The sequence below is a fragment of the Ctenocephalides felis genome, unplaced genomic scaffold (genome assembly GCF_003426905.1).
Source record: "Ctenocephalides felis isolate EL2017-DRISC unplaced genomic scaffold, ASM342690v1 CF-g0.4_SCAFFOLD_01170, whole genome shotgun sequence".
Taxonomy (NCBI): Eukaryota; Metazoa; Arthropoda; class Insecta; order Siphonaptera; family Pulicidae; genus Ctenocephalides; species Ctenocephalides felis.
In genome coordinates this window covers 40,218,525-40,235,982 of record NW_020537324.1, presented here as the reverse complement: position 1 = coordinate 40,235,982, position 17,458 = coordinate 40,218,525, and the positions used below count along the sequence as shown (strand labels likewise).

The window sequence follows — 17,458 nt, the reverse complement described above, 5'->3', positions numbered from 1 at the left end:
GGAAAGTTCCAACAATTTGCCTTAAAGCCGATGCCATACATCACCAGTTTAGTAGTTTTTTTTTGTAAAAATGTTTAAATTATTGTATGATTTTTTTCGAATTACTGAATGATGACATACATACCGGCCAATCTTTCACAAATAGCACGTATATTAGACAAAATAAAATGTTCACATTTTAGAATTGTCTGAACTTTTTTATAGATATTATTTATAAAAGCATTTTGACACGTTTTTCATGATTTTGCAAAAAAGATTCCTTACGCGAATATTTACGCAAACTTTGACAAATTTTTAAAATAAAATAATTTGCCGTAGGGCCGTAATATTTTAGTATAATCTATAAAACTATGGTATCATCCGTCAAAAAAAAATCAAAAATCGTTCTAAAAATTTTTTGAACACTTCATTACAAGAAAACGGCCCAGCCCATCTTTACGAAAAACTAATCAGCACGATTCCTACCAATATCTTTCGAATGGTTTTTGAATTTTTAAAATCGATTCAGAACTGCGGGCTAAAACGTGAACAAAAAAATTTTCACTTTTCTGCTATTTACAAAGAAACGGCTAGACTGATCGTCGCGCAAACTCTGATTGAATTTAAATTGATAAACGCTAGTCCTCATCGAGACACATCGAATGGTTTATAAATTTTTGAATCGATATTCCTTTTTGAGGAAACGTCGATTTACAGCGAAAGTTCTGTTCACACGCACACACACATACTTTTTCCAAATTTGGTCTCATTCGATTCAGAATGGCTTGAAACGTCAAGTGAACATAAAATTAGCAAACCGGAATTTTTGATGAAAACATAAACTTCTCCTTCGGGAAGTTAAAAAATGTTTTTGCAATTTTCTCAACAATACTTCCATATTTTATTCGTAAATGTTTACGTTTTTTTTTTCAGCCAAATCCTGAAATACGTGTCGATTGATTTTATGTATAATACCTGTAAAAAAAATCAGACGATTCTAAAAGGCCAAAGTCTGGTTGGTGTGCGGTTTGTAAAAGAATGACTCACATATAAATATAATTTTAAATATTATCGTTTCCACAATTCAGATACAAAAATCTTTATACATAAAAAACATTTATATTGAAAATTAAAAAAAAACAGTTTCATTAAAAAAAAAACATTTATTTTTATTCACAAATCAGTTTTCCCACTCAAAACTCAATAATTGACCCACAAATAAACAATAAAAATATTTTCAAATATTTTTCAATATCAGGGTTTTTTTTTAAATCAAATGTTTGAGAATCTAATTTTTTCAAATCAAAATTATGAGCAAATCCACTAGGTCCAAGCTTTTTAGAAAAATCTATAAATCTAAAACTGGAAGCGATATATAAATATGTACAAAGAATAATATATTTTACAATTTTATTATTTATTCAATGGACTAGGCTAACTAGTAAATATGTTACTTTACTTTTTTAGTGATAGCTTAGCTATCGGATGCGTTTGGTCATATATATACTCCAATATTTGATTAGTTCGTTTTCTCTTAAGACGTTTTATACCATAAGTTTTCAACATACTTTCACAATCCTTGTTAGATAATTTCTCAAAGTCTGGTTTAAGATTGACTGCACCTTTACCAACCTCATAAGATTTTTCCACTGTTAAAATGTCATCCAAGATCACTTTCTGTGTATGATACTGAAAATTGAAAATATTTCTTATTAGATTAGAGACCTGAAAATAGTGCGTGTTTATAATTCTATCATAATAGCAGTCACAACGTTTAACAGTAATTTAACATACATTTCTCGAAATAACAGAAAACTATGATACATATCGAAACAATGATACATATTTTTTCTAAAATGTAAGCCCAATCATAATATTTAAAAAAAATGAAACAAACTTATCAATATTGAAAGTATGTATATATAGAATCCGTAGGATAACACATAGCTGTTGTTGCCATGTATTGCCATGTGATTTGTATGAAGCACCAATTTTAAGAAGATATCTCTCGAAATTTCATGACAATCCGACGATTAGTTTACAAGTTACAGACGTTCAAGTGACGGTTCTTTTGAGTTCTTTTAAAAAAATGAATTCAACACAATTTTGTCTATTGATCGATTCGACTCTGACAAATCGAAGCAATAGGCAAAAATTACACAGACAATGATGAACGCTTTGGAAAGCCAATTTATTCATTTATTTATTTATTTATTTTACAAGCCGTCAGTATAATGATATTATAATAAGGCTCATGTCAATATTTTGCAAATTTAACATATTTTAATTAACTATTAACTATTTTATTAGTTGAGGCCAGCGGTGGTGATATCGGTTATAGCGTGTTCTAGCACCAACTAGTCCCAGGTTCGCTGGTTCGATTCCCGCTACTGCTAAGTCTGACATCACGCAACTTTGATGTCAAATTTCCACTTGGGATTATAGATCACAATATAATTCCAAGTGGAAATTATCCTTCGTGGACATAGTTGCATCATTCAATCATGTGTAAATTGTTAGACGTAAGAGCTAATATGTAAATCCCAAACATAGGAGAATGGTGAACCGATGGGTTGCCTCTCATAATAATATCTTAAGCCATAAGTCTTGAAGTTCTGATTGCTGTTGAAACAATATAAAAAACTATTTTATTACTTATTCATTTATTATTTAATTTATTTACTATAAACTTATTTATATTTAGTTAATTTTAATAATTTTTAAAAATAAATAGTTTGTTTGTTGCAAGTATTTTTTAATAGTTTAAGAAGTATTTTAATGAACTTTACAACACTTTATAGCCCGGTCAATTTACAAATTTAAGGTTATTATAATTCATGATGGCAAAATTATTTAAAATACAATTATAAAAGAAATTTCAAAAGTCCTCATCGATCCGATGCGAGGTAAAAAAATGGCACAAGGTCAAAGGTAAAAAAATGACGCCTTTCCGCTATTTAACTAAATGGTCAGTTTTTATCTACAAAAAATGGATGAATACTTTTTTTGCTCAGAGCCATCGTTTTAAAGTTATATGACTTTAAAAATTACGTTTATACGCCATTTACGAGATAGTGTTTTCGTTTTATCGTGGTTTTCCCAGTAGACCTACTGCACGGGTCTGTTGTGATGTTGTTTGTTCTGGAACACTTGCAAAATAATATTTGTGAATTTGGGTTGGAAAAAATAAAGGCGGTAATTATAAAAAAACAACTAAATTTATTCCTAGTAGTCATAATTTTCAAATGTTTCTTCATCTTTTTGTATCGTTTTTCTTCTAACTTCTCCTTCTCCTTCTTTTTCTTTTTCTTCTTCTTCTTCTTCTTCACTTTGAGTATAAACTTTTCCTGGTTTAAAAAAATACATAATTAAGACCCATCACAACATCCTAACATCTTTCGAATAGTTTTTGAATTTTCAAAATCGATTCAGAATTTCGCGCTAAAACGTGGACGATTTTTTTTTCTCTTTTCTGCTATTTACAAAGAAACGGCTTGGCTGATCATCGCGCAAAATTGATAATCGCTTGTCCTCATCGAGATACATCGAATGGCTTTTAAATTTTTGAAATTGACCCAGCCGTTTTTGAGAAAACGTAGATTTACGGCAAAAAATCACACACACACACATACTTTTTCCAAATACTCATTCGATTCAGAATCACTTGAAACGTCGAGAAAACATAAAATTAGCGATTCGGATTTTTCTATGAAAACAAACTTCTCCTTAGGGAAGTTAATAATAGTAATTTAGAAGCATTTTTGCAACAGAAGTATTTATAAATATATTAAAGTTAAACTATAGTTTAACAAATTATATTGTGACGAGCATCGTAGGTATGGCTGGTGGGTTTAGGCCTGTTCATTCGTAAGGATTTTACTGTCATCGATCCATCGATCTTGCTGCTGCCTGTAATAGAGAAATTTCTTCGAGAGGGAAAAGTCTCGTTAATGATTAGTTGAAATTTTCGGGAAAATAATTTGAAAAATCGATATCTAAAAATTCCTGAGGTGCATTACTTAGTGCTTTGTGAAAATTCTTATTATCAAAGGTTATCAATACGAACACGTAAGGGCAGTTTGTTCATAAATTGTATACCGAGACGCCGATAGTATTAAAAGAACCGTGTAGTTTATAAGTCCGACCTAACTAATTAATGACTAATATTGTACTCTGTATTTGACATCGAAGACAAATTAAAAAAAGTCTGGATTAATTTTTATGAAATTAAGAACAACTATACTTAGTTCGTTAGAGAAACCCCAAAATTGGATACCGTAGGCAATATGGAAACAGGAAAACAACAAATAGTCAAATAGTCAAGAATTTTGGAAAATAGAAAAGTAAGACAGCCTGAGATAACTGACACCCTAAAGATATCAATAGAACATGTTGGACGTTACAGTTAACAAATAATTGAATAGGAAAAAACTCTGTTATAAATAAATGCCGCGCAAACTCACATTTGATCAAAATTATAATGATTTGATGATTTGTAAGAGTATTTGAAGTTGTTTAACCAAAAAAAACTATTTTTGTATCAATATGTTACCAAGAATATGACCTGGCTACAGCAATACACTCCGGAGTCAAATAGACAGTTAGTTGAGTGAACTGAGTGAACTAGACATGATGATGAAAACAAATGCAAATGATCAGCCGGTGAGATTATGTCGTCAGTTATTTAGGATTCGCAAGGAATGATTTTCATGAACTATAATGATAAAGGGCAGACTATTAACAGTGACTTTTATTTAGCGTTATTAGAGAATTTGAAGTTGGTTTCCCACACACTATATTCTCTAGATCTGTTCCTCAGCGACTATATCCTGCTTTCAGATCTCAATAGGATGCTCGCTGTAAAGGAGTTTTTGCCCAATGAAGAGATGATTGCTAAATTTTGTGGCAAAGTACAAATCGCACTATAAAAATAGAATCGAAAGGTTCGAAATTGGCTATAATCGGTTGTAAAAAACTATATTGAATAAAAAAAAAATTGACAAAAAATTGGGTTTTTCTTAGTTATTGTATGGACTTATTGAGCAATGTGATATACATACACACACATATATATATATATATATATATATATATATATATATATATACAGTACAGGCCAAAAGTTTCCGGACACATGAAAAAATCTCATTTTCTGAGTTTTGAGCTATATTTTTCATATAAAAATAATTTTATTCAAGTTAGTTTTGTACATTCTACTTAGTATTAATATTTAGTGACTGATTTGTAACCAATTTGTGAGAAATGATGGTCTAATTAGCAATGAAAATGTTAAAATGTCACAGTCGATTTTCCTGAATATGACCACCCTTGGCTTTGATCACTGCAGCGCATATTTTTGGTAATCTTTTGACGAGTTTTTGCAATGTTTGCGCAGGTATGTTCTTCTAGGACTCGTTAAGGCAATTCCACAGGGCAGGGAGGCTGCTTGGATGCAAATCCTTCATGAGGCATTTAAGCTCGTCCCACAACAGCTCTATTGGATTAAGATCCGGCGATTGTGCAGGACACTCAAAAAAACACTTCTGCGAACAGTAAATAAACAAAAGAGATTGCAATTTGCCAAAACCCACTTAAATTGGACCATCGATCAATGGAAATCAGTTTTATGGACGGATGAGTCAAAATTCGAACTTTTCGGAAATCATCGACGTAGGAAGGGTAATGAAAGACTTAATTCTAAGTGTATTTCGCCAAAGGTGAAGCACGGTGGTGGTTCAGTGATGGCTTGGGGTTGTTTTAGATTCAATGGAGTCGGATCGCTTGTCAAAAAAGATGGAACTTTAAAGAAAGAACAGTATCATACCATACTTCAGCGCCACGCCATTCCATCTGGTATTAATTTAATTGGTCCAAAATTTATTTTTCAACAAGATAATGACCCTAAACACACTTCCCGACTCTGTGCCAATTATTTGAAGCGAAAACAAGACGAAAAAAAATTTCAAATAATAGATCTTAATCCAATAGAACTGTTGTGCATTTGTCTGACTGATTTGCATCCAAGCAGCCTCCCTGCCCTGTGGAATTGCCTTAACGAGTCCTGGAAGAACATACCTGCGCAAACATTGCAAAAACTCGTCAAAAGATTACCAAAAATATGCGCTGCAGTGATCAAAGCAAAGGGTGGTCATATTCAGGAAAATCGACTGTGACATTTTAACATTTTCATTGCTAATTAGTTCATCATTTCTCACAAATTGGTTACAAATCAGTCACTAAATATTAATACTACGTAGAATGTACAAAACTAACTTGAATAAAATTATTTTTATATGAAAAATATAGCTCAAAACTCGGAAAATGAGATTTTTTTCATGTGTCCGGAAACTTTTGGCCTGTACTGTATATATATATATATATATATATATATATATATATATAATTGAATATATGATGCCATGCACCATTTATTTTCTCAGCTATAAACCTTCGGTTTCTCGGAGCCCGAGACCTTTACAACGAATGCAAAATTGTCGAATTCGGTTCGTGCGTTCTGGGGTTGAATCGTCAGGAAGGAAAACCCAACTTATTTTTATATATACAGAAGAAGAGGATAATCTATTTGAAATTATTTAAAACAATTATTGATTATTTTCATTACTCGAATTTTTAATCACGGTGCGTGAAGTTCCAGCAATTTGCATTAGGGCACGATGCCATGCCCCACTAATTTTCTTAGCTATAAACCTTGAGGAGCCCGAGACCTTTCCAACGAATGCAAAATTGTCGAAATCGGTTCGTGCGTTCTGGAGTTAAATCTTCAGGAAGAAAAACCCGACTTATTTTTATATATATAGAAGATAATATATTTGAATATATTTAAAACAATTATTGATTATTTTTATTACCCGAATTTTTAATTACGGTGCGTAAAGTTCCAGCAATTTGCATTAGGGCACGATGCCATGCACCAATAATTTTCTTAGCTATAAACCTTGCGGAACCCGAGACCTTTCCAACGAATGCAAAATCGGTTCGTGCGTTCTGGAGTTAAATCGTCAGGAAGGAAAACCCGACTTATTTATATATATATATATATATATATATATATATATATGTATATAGAAAGATAATATATATATAGAAAAAAAGATATATATATATATATATATATATATCTTGATAGTTTTTTAGACGTTAAAACATATTTCAAAGTAGCTAGCAGCCCATTCGTCGAATTAAAAAAGGTATAAAGTATTAAAAACTTTCATTTATACGTTTCGACACAAGATGCTTGTCATCATTCAGCAACACAGGACAAAAACACTCAAAAAAAATTTTATTTAAAAAAATTAAACTTATAACATATTAGAAAAAAACATTTTTTTTTTTTTTAAATTATGAATAACTAAAAGATTTGAAAACTAATTTGACTAAAAGTTTTGAGATGTAACATTATGAAGCAAGAAACACGCGTGTTTTTGTCCTGTGTTGCTGAATGATGACACGCATCTTGTGTCGAAACGTATAAATAAAAGTTTTTAATACTTTATACCTTTTTCAATTCGACGAATGGGCTGCTAGTTAATTTGAAATATATATATATATATATATATATATATATATATATATATATATATTGAGGATTTTTTGTTCGACGTTGAAACATATTGAAATGAATAAAACAGCCAATGCGTCGAATGTAAAGAATTTATTTTAATTTTTTATACGTTTCGAGACTAGATGTGTCTCATCATTCTGCTAAAAGAAATTTACATTATAAAGAAAAAGTTTTAAAAATGAATTTATATTGGAAAAATTAATTGAAAACAACAATTATACACACCAGATCAGGAAAAACCACACTATATTAACACATTTTACAACACCACAATCACATGATACTACTGTAGGAAAGCAAAAATAATTTAAGAAAAGACCAAAAAGGTAAAAGTAAAATTGTATGAAACACATAATTATGTTTTAAACAGACAGCATAACAACGCAGTTTGACTTATTTGCGTAGGCGACGTGTAGTACGATCTCATACCAACACGCGTGTATGGAAAGGAGGGTATATTAGGGTCGTAGTAGAGGGTCAGATTTACAGAAATTAATTATATTTTGATCACTTTCTGAGAGTAAGCAAGAAGAACTGCGTTTGTTCACACAATTTGAATTTAAAAAGATAAAACATGATTCAGAAAATCTTCTAAGGTCTAAATTTTTTTCTTTATACAAAATTAGAGGATGGTCAGTATTAAAAGAGTGTTTGAAATTAATAATGTGCTCAGAAAACATTGTTTTAAATTGTCTAGGGTTTTTTGAATTATAAATATGTTGATTCATTCTTTTGCTAATGTATTGGGAACTTTCACCGATGTAACAACTGTCACAATCTAAACAATTAATTTTATAAACGGCATCGGTGATTCTGTCAGACGGAGATTTTGATTTTAAAGTAGAAAACAGGGTACTGAGTGTGTTATCAAAAGTAAATACTAAAAGAAAACCTTCAACAGAAAAAAGTTTTTTTAAAAAATAAGAAAAACTCCCTAAATAAGGTAAACAAATAATGCCTTTATATTTGCTAAATAAAGAAGAAGAATTTGAATCAGCGGTAAAATATTTTTGAACAACGGATGTGACATTATTATTATCAAAATTGGTAACGTTTAAATATTCTAACCTATTTTTAATTATATTATTGATTAAATGTATAGGATAAGAGTTATTTGAGAGAATGGAGCGGACTAAATCCAAGTTTTTATTCCAAAAAGTTTTATTGCTTAAAAGAATAGCTCTATCAATGAGAGAAATGATGATAGAAATTTTTACAGAACGAGAATGAAACGATAAGTAATTAATGTATCTACCAGAAGAAGTTGGTTTCTGAAACCAATCAGTTAAAATATAATTGTTTTGGTTTCTAATAAGTTTAATGTCTAAAAAACTAATGGAATTGTCATCTTCAAACTCACAAGTAAACTTTAAATGATTGTTAAAAGAATTAAAAGCATCAAGAGTGGAGGAGATGGAATTATTTTCTAAACACAAGAGAACGTCATCAACATATCTAAAGTAAAAGAAAGGTTAAACAGGAAGTTTGGGTAAAACGAAATTTTCAAGTAACTGTAAAGTTAAATCTGCCAAAGGGGGACTAATGCTAGAGCCCATAGGCATACCAAAAATCTGAGCAAAAAATTTATTGTCCAAACAAAAATATGTATTATTGAATATGAACTTTAAAATGTATTTAAACCAAAATAAATTGATAGTTGTATGTGGTTTGATGTCATTCCAATGCTCCGAAATGGCATCCAACGCAAGATCCCATGGAACGTTAGTAAACAACGAAACGACATCAAAGCTAACCAAAGAAAAGTCAGACGGTATACTTAAGTTGTTGAGAAATTTTGCCAAAATAAAAGAGTTTGAGACATTAGATTTTGATAAAATGGTGACCTTAGAGAGGACAGAACTTAAATATTTAGTTAAATTACTTAACGGTGAGTTTATGTCAGCAACTATAGGTCTTAACGGTAAATCTGCTTTGTGGATTTTTGGAAGGCAATATAATTTAGGAAATTTTTCTGAGCACATCATTAATTTCAAACACTCTTTTAATACTGACCATCCTATAATTTTGTATAAAGAAAAAAATGTAGACCTTAGAAGATTTTCTGAATCATGTTTTATCTTTTTAAATTCAAATTGTATGAACAAACGCAGTTCTTCTTGCTTACTCTCAGAAAGTTATCAAAATATAATTAATTTCTGTAAATCTGACCCTCTACTACGACCCTGATATCCCCTCCTTTCCATACACGCGTGTTGGAGTTCGTACTACACGTCGCCGACGCAAATAAGTCAAACTGCGTTGTTATGCTGTCTGTTTAAAACATAATTATGTGTTTCATACAATTTTACTTTTACCTTTTTTGTGTTTTTACTTAAAATGTGTTAATATAGTGTAGTTTTTCCTGATCTGGTGTATATAATTGTTGTTTTCAATTAATTTTTCTAATATAAATTCATTTTTAAACTTTTTCTTTATAATGTAATTTTTTTTTAGCTGAATGATGAGACACATCTAGTCTCGAAACGTATAAAAAATTAAAATAAATTCTTTACATTCGACGCATTGGCTGTTTTATTCATTTCATATATATATATATATATATATATATATATATATGTAGCGAGGTACTGTCTTCTACTCCTCCTTGAATCCACTGTGAGTTCGGGCAGGCAAGTGAAGGGCCGAGTATTTCTGCGCTGTGGTTTTATACCATAGGATAACAATGCATGACAGGGACGCGCAACCTGACGTGGTGCGCCAGGGATGTGCAACCTTATCCTATATCACCCCCCCCCCCCGCTGAGTGTGTTTGGCTCGAATATATATGCTGGTTTTGCTCTATCGATCGATATCTTAGTTTCCTTGCCGTTTCTAATCACTGTCATAGTTTTATCCGAACGGTCCACTACTTCGTATGGTCCTGTGTACGGCGGTTGTAATCCTGTCCTTATGGTGTCTTCCCGGATAAAAATTTGTCGAGCAGTTGATAAATCCGGGTGAACAAAGCTGTAATTATTTCCGTGATTCGAAGCGGGCGTTGCCTTGAGCGTTTTGACCGTTTGTCGAAGTTTTTGGAGAACCTGGTGTGTGTCTTGTGTGATCTGATGGTCTTCGAAATTCTCCTGGAAGCCGAAGAGGTTCCCCATACACCATTTCAGCTGGAGAAGCTTGCAAGTCTTGCTTCCATACAGACCGCAACCCGAGTAGTACTAGCGGCAACGCATCCAGCCAGCTCTTATTGTTGTGGCACATAATAGCTGATTTAAAGGATCTGTGAAAACGCTCTACCATGCCGTTTGCGCTGGGGTGATAAGCTGTGGTGTAAGTTATTTTCGACCCTGTAAATTTACCAATGGCGTCAAATAGGCGGGATTTAAACTGGACTCCGCGATCGCACGTTACTTCTGTGGGGCAGCCAAAACGAGATATCCATCCCTCTATCAATGCTTGCGCCACTGACTCGGCTGTGATATCTCGAAGTGGGATGACTTCTGGCCACCTTGTGAATATTACTGATAGGAATTACTTGAGTCCTCGTGCGCTTGAAAAGGGTCCGATCAGATCTAAATGTATGTGAGAAAATCGTCAGGTAGGGAGCAAAAATTTACCAAGCGGTGCTCGCGTGTGGCGATGAATTTCTGCGTTGACAAGGAATGCACTCCCTCGTACAGGCTCGACAGTCCTTGTTCACTGACTGCCAAAAAAATTGTTGGGATACCATTTTCACTGTGGCATTTCTTCCAGGATGGCTTAGGTTGTGAAGTTCGTTAAAAACTTGTTTTATTAGTGGATAGTGGAATATTAGTGGATACATCGCAATATACGTTGATGGTAGTACCCGGAAGACGTGCTGACTTCAGGACCAATAAAGAACTGTTCTTTGGGAAGCTTTGCAGTTCCGCGTCATCTTGTTGTTCCTTTGCGAGTATGTTATAATCTGCTTTCGACGATGCATGTAGTTTTTCGATCCGAGATAAAGCATCAGCTACGACGTTTTCTTTTCCTTCAATGTGCTTTATTTCAGTTGTAAATTGTTTATTCAGTTGTAAATTAATTATTGTAAAAAATTAATCATTCCTAGAAATCTGCGCAATTCTTGTATGTTAGAAGGAGGTTTGATTCTTACAAGAGCTACCACTCGTTCCTTAATTGGGCGTATACCATCTTTAGAGACTGTGTATCCCAAAAAATCAATTTCCGGGACACTAAATATGCATTTGTCACAGTTGATAATGATACCATACTGCTGAAGTCTCTCGAAAATGCTTCGTAGATGCCATGCATGCTCTTCCTGGTTTCTTGATGCAATTAGCAAATCGTCGATATAAGCATAGCAAAAATCCTTGCCTTGTGTGACTTCGTCGATAAACCTTTGAAAGGTTTGGCCTGCATTACAAAGTTCGAAGGTCATATAAAGAAATTCAAAAAGTCCAAAAGGAGTAGTAATTGCTGTTTTTGGTATATCCTCCTCGTTGACCGAAATTTGGCTGTAAGCCTTCACTAAGTCAATTTTAAAAAAAACTTTCATGCCTTGAAGATGCTGCGTAATATCGTAAATGTGCTTTATCGGGTATCTGTCTGGAATAGTACGAGCGTTGAGTGCTCTGTAATCTCCGCACAGGCGCCATCCGAGGTTTCGTTTAGGTACCATGTGAAGCGGTGCCGTCCAGGGGCTGTTTGATCGTCGAGCGATTCCGAGCTAATTCTGTTTTAGCTATTTGAAGGCGTTCCGCGTTGAGCCGTCTTGGTTTAAAATATATCGGAGGCCCTGGTGTTGTATTGATATGGTGTTTTGTTGAATGCTTCACTTTGTGAGGTGCTCCTTGAGGTCTATATATCCGGAATTCTTGCAATAGACTGTGGTACTCCTTTCGCAGGGTTTTAACAGTTGGGACGACTGCATCCGTTACTTTTCCCGTCATTTGTGCTTTTGTATCTCCCTCTAGTAGCCGTTTGTGGCGCAGATCTACCAATAGGTTATAAAATGATAAGAAATCTGCTCCAATAATGGGTTTTTCGACGTCGGCTAACACAAACTTTCAAGAAAAATTGCGTTTTAGGCCGAAGTTGAAAACTTGTTGCACTGTCCCATAGATCGCCATTTTCGCACCATTTGCCGTATACAACGTATATTCGGTACGCGGATGCTGCCCTTTCAGTTTTCTGCGAGGGTATACACAAATATCCGCGCCCGTGTCGACTAAGAATTCTTGTTTGGATGCTTTGTCAACCACTAATAGACGGCTTGTTGAACTAATTGATTGACAGTGATGCGCCGCATTCATTGACTGTCGTTTAAGTTTAAAGATTTAAATGAACAAGGTTCATTACACTTCCGTGCTTTAGCTCCAAATCTTGAGTGGTACTGGCAATAGCCACGTGGAGATGGATGCACGACTTTCGACCTCGATGGTAAGGTTCGGTACTTGGCTTGGGTGAGGGCTTCAACTTGTTTAGCTAACAAGTCAATCTTCGAATTTAATGTAGCGTTCTGGTTTTGAAGCTCCAAAATTTGTTCTGAAATGGTATGATTCATTTCTTTGGACGTGTATGGCATTTGTTTACTAACTGCTTAGATTTGATGCTCCAACAATATATCGAAGATTTTATCCGCCATGTCTGCTATTTTATCCAACTCGAGATTGTCGTGTGCCGATATGATGGCTTGAATATTTTCTGGAAGCAGTCTGATCCACAATATCTTGAGAATACTATCGTCGACTTTTGACCCGCCTAGTGCGCGCAAATGACGCAAAAACTGCGATGGTCGTCTGTCGCCGATTTCTTCTCTGTCCAGTAACTGTTCTAACTTGCGATCTTCTGACATCGATACTCTCTCGATGAGGGTACATTTCAGTGTTTCATACTTATTCTCTGTTGGTGGTTTCAAAATAATGTCTTCAACCTCGGCTGCGTATTGTGTCTCTAAGTATGCGATTGCTACGTAAAACTTTGTAGTGTCAGCTGATATATTCGAAAGAGCAAATTGTCCCTCAAGTTGAGCAAACCTAGCTGAGCCTTTTCAGGCCAAAATGGCGGAACTTTGACACCGACTCTTTCCACCTAAGATGGCGGGAAAGATATTTGCTCTGGCTTCTCCGGTTTTGACATGCTCGACTATTCTCACGTCAGGGGTTACCAATGTAGCGAGGTACTGTCTTCTACTCCTCCTTGAATCCACTGTGAGTTCGGGCAGGCAAGTGAAGGGCCTAGTATTGCTGCGCTGTGCTTTTATACCATAGGATAACGGTGCATGACGGGGACGCGCAACCTGAGGTGGTGCGCCAGGGATGTGCAACCTTATCCTATATATATATATATATATATATATATATTATTGTGTAACAATGCATTTCGTGCGGTTTTAATAAATAACCAAAGTACAAGGCCAGCGCACGAATGCGGAAGTACACATATGTCACGTCCTATACTGAATAAATAGAGTAGTTATCGTCCAGCAAATTCAGTGATGTCTTAGGAGAGAGTCGAGTTTAATAATGTCTTAAAGAGAGTATGTCTTAACACAAATTTATGCCAGTTTGTGATTTGAAGTTATTAAAGATTAAATAAAGTTATAGTCAAAATTAAATTCAGTGTTTGTATTAGACTTTGCGTAAAGACTCTTTCAGCCTATACCAGTATAAAGTACTCACGGTTCTGAGGAGATTCATACCAGTGTTGTTATTTCATATTATAACTATGAGCTCTGCCCACGACACCAGGAAAAAGGTAGGACGGATCTAGCACCCCATTGGAGAGTGAATCAAGCAACATTTGGAACCCAACCCAACTCAATCTACACCCCATAACATTTCAATATATATATATATATATATATATATATATATGGCCAGACCTGCCAGAACTTAGAAAAGAGACTCAGACAACATGAATTACAATGTGAAAAAATAGATAACAAAAAATTTAAAAGTACACTTGTGGATCATGCTAATATCAACAACCATAAGTTTGATTTTGACAATCCCCAAATTTTATTCCATGAGAAAGACTTATTTAAACGGAGCATGGCAGAATCAATGTTAATAGTTCGGACTAACAATAGCATAAATCTAAGAACCGACACAAATATTTTACATGACACTTATATAAACATCATTAATAATTTATATAAATTTTTTCATTTATCTTATTCTTTTCAATAAATTAATTTGTTTTTTCATTTTTATCGATTTTTGTATGCGATAGCACTCCTTTTGTTTACATTATAATGATACCCATTCTGTCTCCATCTAGATAAGTACTTCAAATTTGTTTAGAATATTTCTGTAAGTGTTATATGTTTCTTTAGTACAGTGTCAAGCATTGGAGGAATAGTTGGTGTTTTTTGTATATCAAAAATTAAATGAAATTTAAATAAATTATTAAAGAATGTGTAGTATATAAGTATCTGTTTTTGAAATTACACTGAAGATGAGACACACCATGGTCTCGAAACGTCTGTAATCATAAAATAAAGTTGTGTTAAACAAATCTGAGTGCTGTTTTGTTAATATTAAACAATTAATATATATATATATATATATATAAATATATATATATAAATATATATATACTAGCTAACCCGGCAAACGTTGGTCCATAAAAAATATATTTATAATATAAAATGTTTAGTATAAAAATAACTAACCATTTGCAAATATAGTACATATATAAGTGAATGGAGCACCTAACGAAAATATGTGTTTAGTTTTTCCACTTCCCGCATATAAATTCCCTTAGTAGTTTTTGCAAGTGCAAGTAATTATATTTAAGTTGAATTGGCATATTCGAAGTTTCAAGATTTTGATATATTATTACCACGTATTATTTCATAATTTTTTGAATTACGAAGCAAAATCCGATAATTCGTTTCTAATTGTATTGTTATGTGGCATGTCAAGAGAACAGCCTGAGATTGAAAAAAACTGAGTGAATGAAAAATGTTACAGCTTTGATTTAGATTTGTATAGTATTCAATCTGTATTTTTTCGCATAAATTGCTTTTCGTGCAATATAATTATCTTCTATTTACAGTTTGTGCGCCTCGAAAAATATTCGTACGAAGTTAAAATGGAAGGGGTGGACAACCCTTGATGAAAACAAATAACTTTTTTTTAGGTAAAAATCATGCTTCAGGTCAGCAAAAAACACTCACTGATTGAAAGCGTCGAGAAATTATACGATTACTAAAATGTCTATTATCAAATAGAGATTTGTGAAAGAAGGCTGAAATTTGAAGTTATATGCATTTTTGAATTTGAAAATTAAAAAAATGTTAGGGGTGTATAACGTTTGATAACTAGTTGGTATTAGTATTTAGCCTTGAGGCAAGTTACATGAACTTCCCGATTTGTGTAAATAATCGACTTAATCAATGATAAACAAATTAATTTATGAGTTATTAGAAGTATTCCGAGAGGATTTATTACAGGGCCTTTTCACTTAGAACAAAATCCTCGTTCAGAAGGAATACTTAGGGGTCCATTTGTAGTCGCAGATTTGGCGCTAGTGAGCCGATGAAAAAGTATTTTCAAATGTTTTATGTTGGTTACTAAGAAACGTCAGTGTTATTTTTGTGTCAGTTTACAAAATGGCGATTCTTGTTCGTTTGTGTTTGTATATTTGTTAATAAATTGCTCTCAAATGCAAAGCCCTTTGACAATATGAATAGAACAGCTTCAAACTCATATGGAGGACATAATTACTACATTACTCAGTAGTGCATTGACATATTAGTCTAATCATAATACACTTTAAGGAAAGAGGTCAGTTCTAGGAAATTGTGTAAGAAATCATCAAGTATACGCTTCTACAAGAAAGACATAATACACAAATAAAAAGCTGTTCCAGCTGTTTAAAATTGGATTACCACTTCACACGGATCTGAATATACTTGGGAAAAAATGAATTGCTTAAGAATGACAAATTTTGCACGGGGTGATTATTAGTTAATGAGAGTTAAGAATGACAGACGATGTAATGAACTAACACTATATTCATTATTCACTAAATTTCAATAAACATTTATATTAATAGGAAGAAAAAAGTGTAGAAGTTATTCCAGTAGATTAGATGTGGTATCTATTATATATAAACCGGTGTATTGCAGTGTATTTGTTGATTTATATTTCGATTTGATTGTATATTTATTATAATATAATATTATCTAGTATATTTTTGTTATTATTGTATTATTACAAAACATAATAGGATTGTAATACCAAATTTAGTTTCAAATACCCGTGCACTAAAATTCATTAATTTTCATTTCAAATTTTGCGCCATTAATTTGAATGCCAAAAGCAGCGCCATCACGTCGAGCGGAGGACCCTTTAAGTATTCCTTCTGAACGTAAAAATCGGGCGAGAGAAGCGTCTATATGAACACCGGGTATTCTAATATTGTCTAGGATTTATTACACATAATTGAAAACAAACGAACGCGTTAACTCGGAGTATTTTCTAAAAGCAAATTTTCACAAATCAATAATTTTTATAATTGAACCAGTTTTCGTAGGACGTTAATGGTTTAGTATGTTGATTAAGACCAAGTACTCTTTTGTTATATGAAGCAAATCATCTAATTTTAATTTTAACAAACGACAACAACACTACTCATTTTCTCAAACTTTGATGAATTTTAAAAATTAAACTACTTGTCGTAAGGCCGTAATATTTCAGCAAGTTCTATAAGACCATGATATACACCGCCAAAGAAAGTTTCATAAAAATCGGCTTACATTTTTGTTCAACAGTAAATACAAGAAAACGGCTCGGTAGATTTTCACCTAAAACTAATCAGTATCATTCCCAACCTATATCTTTCGAACAGTGTTTGATTTTTAAAATCGATTCGGTAGAATGAGCTTAAATGTCGACGAAAAATTTAACACTCTTTTGCAAATTACAAAGAAACGGCTCGGCAGATCGTCTCACA

The 17,458-nt window shown here is 33.1% G+C and overlaps 1 protein-coding gene across 1 annotated transcript in view; it reads right to left on the bottom strand.

Annotated features, from left to right (window-relative positions):
• Positions 1–1,311: 1,311 nt before the first annotated feature.
• LOC113367224 overlaps positions 1,312–17,458 on the bottom strand; it is a 104,428-nt gene continuing 88,281 nt past the window's right edge. Inside the window, exon 7 of the mRNA XM_026608851.1 lies at positions 1,312–1,668. Within this exon, the coding sequence (XP_026464636.1) occupies positions 1,435–1,668 (234 nt within the window). The 3' untranslated portion in view covers positions 1,312–1,434. The remainder of the gene's footprint in view (positions 1,669–17,458) is intronic.